This window comes from Echinops telfairi, unplaced genomic scaffold (assembly GCF_000313985.2).
Source record: "Echinops telfairi isolate 266 unplaced genomic scaffold, ASM31398v2 ScPeMD7_7424;HRSCAF=8462, whole genome shotgun sequence".
Lineage (NCBI taxonomy): Eukaryota > Metazoa > Chordata > Mammalia > Afrosoricida > Tenrecidae > Echinops > Echinops telfairi.
In genome coordinates this window covers 74,891,302-74,899,727 of record NW_022111324.1, presented here as the reverse complement: position 1 = coordinate 74,899,727, position 8,426 = coordinate 74,891,302, and the positions used below count along the sequence as shown (strand labels likewise).

General features: G+C 42.2%; 1 protein-coding gene across 1 annotated transcript in view; it reads left to right on the top strand.

Annotated features, from left to right (window-relative positions):
* The first annotated feature begins 7,894 nt into the window (after positions 1–7,894).
* Positions 7,895–8,426, top strand: part of ENAH (ENAH actin regulator) — a 171,377-nt gene continuing 170,845 nt past the window's right edge. Inside the window, 1 exon segment of the mRNA XM_030887823.2 lies at positions 7,895–8,415. Coding sequence (XP_030743683.1) covers positions 7,895–8,415 — 521 coding nt within the window.

The window sequence follows — 8,426 nt, the reverse complement described above, 5'->3', positions numbered from 1 at the left end:
CTCAAAGATGTGTGGGAAGTTTTTGAAGAAGATAGTTGATAGACCAAAGAACTATTGCTGTATAACAAACTACCCTATAACCCTAGTGATCTTCAAACAGCCAACACTGTTTCTCATGATTCTGTCCGTTGACTGGGCTGTTACCTGCTCTGGATCACCTCAGCTGGAACGGGTGGTTTAAGATGGCTGGGACCCAGCTTAGAGGAGTTATTTTTATTCCATGTGATCTCTCTTTCTTTAGCAAACTGGCCTAAGCTTCTTCCCACGACCAGTTCAGGTTCTCAAAGGGCAGAGCCCACTACACAAGCTTTTTACAAGTGTCTGCTTAGGCCATATTTTCTACCGTCCCGTTGACCAAAGCTGGCCACATCGTCAAGTTCAGAGGCCATGTTAGAAAGGCCAACCCAGTGATAGGGATATTGAGAGGATAGTCACTATGACCATTTTTACAAACACACACACACACACACACACACACACACACACACAAACACAAACTATGATAGTTGGGTGGAAGGGTACATTAAAAGAAGAAAAAGAGAGACGGGCTCTGTGGGATTGTACCCTCTGTTACTCTGGCCTAGGAGAGGCTACAAAAACTTGGTGGGAAAAAAAAAAACTTGGTGGAAAAATCTCATTATCTTTTCATTTCATTTCCCCACTGACTTTTTGAAGTCTCTCGTATTCTTGTGTAATTCTTCATATGTCCCTAGTATTACCCTGTTTCGGAGAGTAGGCCGCTGGCAAAAGATGGCTTTCCCAGTAGCTGAGGGCATCTGTGGAAACAGCTAAGTTGCATTTGTGCCTGAAGAAACATGACCTGTAAAGGTTTCTGCCTCTAGTCTTTGCAAAAGGGCTTTCAACATCCTCTTACCCATTCTCCCCGTGCAACTTAAGAATTTGTACTTGTTTATTTATGAATGACGCTCTCCCACTCACCCAGAACTCTCTGTGAGTGGCTTTGAATTTGTTTACCCAGTATGTTATTTTCTGCCCCAGGCCCTTGGAATAAGAGCTGTTAGCCCAGGGTGCATCCAAGACTTGCTCCTGGCCAATCAGAGAACTTCTTCCCCTGACCACAGTGATTGGCTCAGGACGGCCATGTGACTCAAGCCAGGTCAATCAGAGTCCTCTCCAGCACTAATGTTGTTAAAACTCTTTGGCTAGAGTCCAGGCGTTGGCAAACTTTTGAGGCAGATGAGCCAGTCCAGGCCTTCACAACAATTTAAAAATTATTCGAGTATTTTTACAAATGAGTGAAATCGCTATTATTTGAATAATATCCTTTAACATTTTTCAATTTTACATCAGAGCCACATGTACTTACTGAAAGGGCCGCATGTGCCTTGATAACTGCCCTTGGCCAGCCTCTCTGAGATCACATTTCTGGGAGAACAGTGAAGTATGAGAGAAAAAGGTCAAATCAAATACAAAACAAGCAGGACCAAGAGGTGGAGATGGCCACCTGGACGAGCCCCCATGCAGCTGGCCTGAAGACAATCCCTGAAATAGACAGCCGTGTGAGCAAACCACCGCCTCTTTCCACTTACTCTGCTTTGAATGGAATTTCTGTCCCTTGCAACCAGAGGCCTAACAAACAGATCCTACTAGAAGGCCAGAGCAGAAAAACTTATCTTTGATGAGGAGATGATAACGGTGGGAGTAGTTAAGTTAGTGTCAGGCCTAGTGGTGTCCTACTCCATTGACTGACCACTCACTAGGAACTCCACCATTAAGAAAGGTAAATTAGATACCTTATATCTTACAGATTGCTGCCAAATCAGTGGGCGTTAACTAAGAGAACAAATTACTCCTTGAAAAGAGATTTTATGTATTTATAATTAATATTAAGCAGCTTAGAAGCTAACTGCATTATGGGTGGTTTCACCCTACCCAGGGCTCTGCAGGAGAAAGACTGAGTGGCTCTGTCATGAAGATTCGTCCTAAAATGTCCCACAGGGCAATTCTGATCTGTCACTTGGGGTCTCTCTGATTTGAAAGTAAACTTGGCACCTAACAATAACAACCAACAATCACAACAACTACACCCCTTTATGTTCTTTTTTCCTACCTGTATCCTCTGCCCCCTCCTTTCCATCCAATCTTAGAACAGGGTTATACTGGGAAGCACCTATGAGGTAAGCCTAACATAAACTATGAACTTGGCTAGCTACATTAGCTTTCAACATTAAACACGCTACCCAGTGCTTGGGACACGAGAAGAACATGAATCACAAGCTAGCATTCTTAGGAATGGTTTCTTAACTTAATTTGGCCATCACTCAGCAGGAAAAGAACACTAAACCAGACTTGGTATTAAACAGAGGCCTGGAGATATAAATAACTGAAAAATAAAACAAAGGAAGAATCACCATCTCATTAGTAGTAGGAGAGGAAATCAAGTGAAAAATTAGAAGAAAAAACTCAAACTGTGAAGACTTGAAGGGAAATATTATTTATAAGCGAGAGACACCAAATAAAATCAAGTCCAATGAGATTCTCAGTAAAGGGAGGATTAGAACACACGCATCAAGTAGGAACAGCTCCTTTAAAGGAAACTATGAGATGCCACCTGAAGGGGAAGCTAAAGTGGTAGCATTCTATGCAGGGTCTCCAGGCCTTTCATCGAAACATTTATAACCATGTGCATTGGCGCTACTTTTAAATGCAAATACAATTCAAGATTTAAAAAAGAATGTTTTTTTTTTCCACAAGAGGGTAAATGAAGAAATGGCTGAGTTACTTTCAAAGATTTTAGTGACATTCTAAAGTCAAGAAGTAAGTTTAATTCTAGACTAAGACTTACGCCTCACTGCTGAGCACACAGCCAAACAGCATGTTGGCACTGGTAGTATTCAGTTCTGATATTAATTAGCATCTCAAGAAAATGTAGATACTCTTCTAACCACCTTTTAAAACATGCATAGGCTTGGATTCATTTTATTTATTACTTTATATTCCTTCAGCAAAAAGTGTTAGCCAATAGACTCTATGAAAGTCGTTGGATAACTGGATTTAAGAAAATATAAATTCTATAAGCCTTTACGCGCTATATTCCTGGGCTATCTAAACTGAAGGACTGATGAGTTAATTATCTTGGGTCACTTTGTTATAATAGCATGAAGATTCTAGAAATACAAGTTCTAGCTATCTTTGAAGTTCCCTCATTTGGAGACGCAACTCGTTTACTAAGCTTCTAAGACAGAAATCTAGGCACCAAGGATACAAAGCTCTGCCTAACAGAGGAATTCATTAATCTTCCTTTGGCAGAATGAACAGGTAAGGGACTTGACTACTTTTACTCGTATGTTTTTAACTATGAATTCCTACAGGGACCTTTAGTCTTTTCTTTTTTAAATGAGAGAAAGTAAAAGTAAATAGAAGAAATTGCAGTATTGGTCAGAGGTTCAGAGTGTGGCCCGTGGTGCCTAGATATCCTTGCTGTATGAGCTTGGGAAATTCTCTTAGTCTTTCTGTGACTCACCTTCATGAGCCAGGGTAACCATAATGGCATGCATATCATAGGAATGTCATGAAGCTTAGCCCAGTCAACAGCATGAAGTGTTTACCCTGGTAGCAATAACTGTTGACCAGCCTCTGGGTTTTAGCTATTGTTGTTGTAGATGCCATCAAGCCAGTTCCAGCCCACAGTGACCTCAGACCCAGCAGAAGGAAACACTACCATATCCTGCTCCATCCTCACAACTGTTCCAATGCTTTCAGCTTTATCCATTCCTTATCAAAGGGGCTAGGAAGTTTGTGAAATAATGGGATTGAAAGGTAATGGGCTTTTCTCATGAACGTTTTGGAAGACCTCTCACAGTTCTTGTTCCCACAAAGAACGTTATTTCTCTCAAATGTAAACTGTGTACAGGTCAAGTTCCTCTGAAGCAGATTCCCATCTAGAGAGGGGTTGGGAATGAGTCTAAATCCTGCCCTCCACGGCTTTAAAGTTTGTTTAGAATGTCAAACCTTTTACTACCAAATTTCGTAGTTAGCTACTGGTTACGTTGATCAAAAGATTCAATCTCTACATAAAATATAAGTGCAACATCACTTGCCATTTTGCTTCATCATGAGTTAGTAATAATGATAAATAAGTTAAAGGTATTAACATGTTTGGAGGCCAAGTATTAAGACTAATGACACAGCATTATTATAATTTATAATGGCTGCTCTTCTTTTTTGACTTTAGGAAGATTTCACACTCTACTCAGGAGACTGAAGATTTTTAAGTATTTTCTCAAACTAGCATTAGGTCAGGTCACCATGCTTAGCAACAGTTTTTTTTTTTTGCTTAGCAACAGTTTTGAAAGAGAAAGATAATTAGTTTTAATGAGCTTTGAAATTTACCTGAAAGGCAAGAGAAACGCTACAAAAGATGGAGTGTCCAGCAGTGTGAATTAGTTTCAGACACTGTGTTCACGATACCTTCTGGTGGTAATATATTTCTTCATTAATAAGTTTTTTTTATTAACTTTTTCTTCTGATCACCTTTGAGGAAATACTCCAAGGTTAGTTGTGATTTGATCATAATGTCCGTAAGGAAACTGACTTGTTTTCTCAAGTTTGCTACCAGCAACGGGAAAAGCAAACCATTTCAATGTACCAAAGGAGGCAATCACATGGTTTTGTTTTTTTCAATTAAATAGTCATTTTATTAGGGGCTCATACAACTCATCACAATCTGTACATGCATCATTTGTGTCCAGCACATTAGTGCATATGTTGACTTCATCATTCTCACAACACCTCCTTTCCACTTGAACCCTTGGTGTCAGATCCTCATTTTTCCCCTCCCTCCCCTATCACAGGTTTTTCTTCACATACTGCCAGCTAGATTCTATAAACTAAGAGATAAATGTTCAAAATTAGATTAGGACTTAATTTCCTTTCGATCCCCTTTCTAAAGCACCATGATCTGAATCTTATCTAGAAACAGAACCCACCTGCCTTATTCTTAAACGTCAGACATGACTGCTTCTGGTGGAAGCGATTCATTGCATTTTAGAGATTATTACCCCTACCGATTACTCTCACTCCAATACCATTTAGGCTTTGGGAATCTTCTGTTAAATTTGAATAATATACAGCTAAGAAAAGAAAGAGATTCCAGGGAAGAGGATATAAAGTTAACTGAGTAAAACCCAATTGGGAAGAGGATAAAAAAGACAGAAGAAAAATGCAAACGGCAGACAGGGAAAACATTGTTTTAATGTCTACGTTGCCTGATAATGTTTTAGAACTGAGATTATATGAGTATGTGAAAACTAAAGCTAAAAGATGAGTAATAAAATATCTGGAACCCTGTTGGACTATCATGTTCTACATTACATTTTTTCTCTTTTGGAGGAGATGAAATTACACTATGAACTAACTGCACTAACCCCCCATAAACACCAACACAACACTGGGACGTACAACTAGCACATGTACTACCGAGTTTACTCCCAGCTACATTTTCACCTTTTTTCCTCTCCCATCCCCATGTAACAGCTATTTTTAAAAGGAGGACCTTTTTTGGCGGGACGGGGAAACTGAGCCTACAATCCCCTGCTCTGATTTCCTAACTGCTGAGTGGCATTAGTCATGCATCCTCCTTATGCCCATAAATGGAGGGCCAGCCTACACTGATGCTATCAGAAGGATTTAAATAAGACATGTTCTGATAGACTCCTCAGAGCCAGACTGAGGTCCTCCTGCAACAGACCCAGCTTCAACAGAAGCATGTTTGTTACTGCTCAACGCTTGGAGGCACACTGCAGACCGTCGTGGTCATATAAACCTATTCGGCATGGCCAGGCACACCCCGGGCGTGGAGCAGGGCTCCTCTGGGAGAAAGTTGAGGTCCGCTTGATGTTAAGAAGAGTATATTTCCTTGCAGGAATAATTTCTTATCAGATTACAGCATTCATTCATTCAATCGCTTAGTCTCCTTGCCAACATCTAGTACCTCAGTGGGCCAGGCATTTGGACTGTGTGGTATTCCAAAAAAAGGGGTTCAAATAATTTCCACGATCCAGTTAATTTTTGAATCAGGGTTCATAGGATCAGAATCAGCTTTACATTTTGCTGTCCTAAGCCCACTCTCTCTTATGTCATAGGAAGGTAATATATGCGCTGAAAGGGGCAATGGCCTAAAAATGGAAAATCCTGGGTTTGAGTTCCAGTTCTACCACCGGGGAGCTGAGTGCCCTGGGGGAAGTAATGAAATTTCTTTGAGCCTTTATCTAAAGGACTGGGTTGGTGGACTTGATTGGTAAGATTCCTCCCATCTCTAAAAACTCATTCTATCTGATAACACATTCCACAGTTTCCTTTGTGACCATAATTAGTCTTTATATTTTCTAGCTCAAGTTTCTCCTTTGCCCTCCCTGATGGTTAAACCAAATATGAACAAGTAACAATAACATTTTGTCATAGCCAACAAATTGCCCTTCTTCGGAATAACCTTTAGAGGTCAGGCCACCCATTACAGCATCTAAATCCAAAGGCAATGGTATGACCAACTCGCGAGCTGGCAGGCTGCCATCCCAAAGGATGGAAACGATTGTAGGCAGCCAAAATTCTTGGCGGGTACATTTTTAATAAACATAGAAAACAAGAACAGCATTTCCACTTGGACTGCTTAATTTGGTGCCCATACCATCGGAACATTTGCTGTTAGGATCAAGATGATGTGATATACCACGTATTTAGCGCAGCGTAGATTAACTTTCATAAATGGGAAGTAGGTTATGGAGTCATCTGAAAGGAATTTTTACCCCTGCCTCTTGTCTCTGGCAGAAGATAGTCTGAGTCATTACAGCAAAACCTCCACCCCTTTTGGCCCTTGGTAAGAGGTTTCCCTGCAACATCAGCTCTGCTGGGTTTATTGTATTGCTACGAATGGACTAAGGCAAATGGGCCTACTTCTTTGTGGTAGAATATATCTTATTAATACGTTTCCAAGATGACCCAATGCATCTTTTGAATATTTTTCCAAGAAAAAAACCCACCTCCCTGGCAAATGCTCTTAGGTTAATTTTGAAGAATAAAATTTGAGATGCATGTGTTTCACCTACAGTGAGAAATAATTTATGTTAAGGCAACGTGCTTCCCAATGAGCAGTTCCAGGGTTTTTAATCATGCCTATTTATGAACTTATCCAGTTACATGAGCTGTTGTAGTTCCCTGTCTCTGCGTGGAATATGGCAACGAGGACATTTGACTGGCAAGGGTGTTTTCTCTCCAGGGTTTGGAGATCCTTGAATAAAATACTCTCTGTGATGGTAAACTGTAATTAGCTCCGTGGGTGGAAATTAGTGTTCTTAAAGTACATGATGTATAAAGCAGAGGCAGCGTGCTTTTTACTATCTGAGGCCACCCTGGTCCTGAGCCATCGCTCCAGGTCATTGCTTCTATAAGGCTATTAAAGCTGAGGTTGCAGGTCTGAGAAGGAAAATCGCTCAGTACACAGCTTTGAAAGCAAGCCTTTGATAGTTAAAATTGGACCCCATAGTTCCATTACAGACAGAGCGGTAATTGACCAAGGATGACTGTAAATTGTTGACTTTTTTTTTGAAGTGTCAATTATCTCAATCCTTGTAATTAGAATTGCACCCCCATCCCCCACCCTCTTAAAACCCAAAAAAACTTTTGAATGGATTCCTGGAGTCACCGTTCTGTCCTCCATTTTGGATTCGATCATTCAGTAATAAGAACCCAGTTCATTTTGTCCATTCAAGACAGTTTCCTCATAGAAAAAGGCGTCCTCTCTAAATGGGGATTTAAAAGAGCTACAATTTACTCCGTTTGCATTTTAATTTGACTATTGGACGTATTTGGGGATGCCGAAAAATCTCCATACTGACAAATGCAGCCTCGGAAATGACCCCAGATCAATGAACTTTAAATGAGTTTGCTCGGCCGAAAGTCTTCACCTACCGCTTACAGGCGGCGATTTGAAGACCAGGGGAACGAAGGGCAATGTGACGATATCATTAGTTCACATGGCCCCCTCCCGACCCGGAATTCCCTTCTTGGTAGTGACGCGGTCACGGTTCCGCACGCGTCTCCCGGCGGCTGCGTTTCCCCGCAAGGTTGGCAGCGTGCGCGGGGGATGAAGTCATCCCTGTGCAGGGTGTGCACGACACACAGCCCGTTAGATCGGGACCGCGCGCTGGGACTCCCTGGGGAGGACCGGAGAGAAGCGAACAAGGATGTCCACACTGTACATTCTTCGGGCTCCCTGCTGGGGGGGGGGGGCGGGAATCTCCCGCACCGGCAGCTCGGCGGGCCAGGCTGCCTACCGGCTCCTCCGGCCCGGTGCTCGCAGAGCAACAGGGTGAGCTGCGGGCCGGCCAAGCGCGGTGCTGGCCACGCACCCCGGCTCCCCACGCCGGTGCCCCCGGCTCCCACGTCCCGGAGCTCGGGGCGCCGCAGCC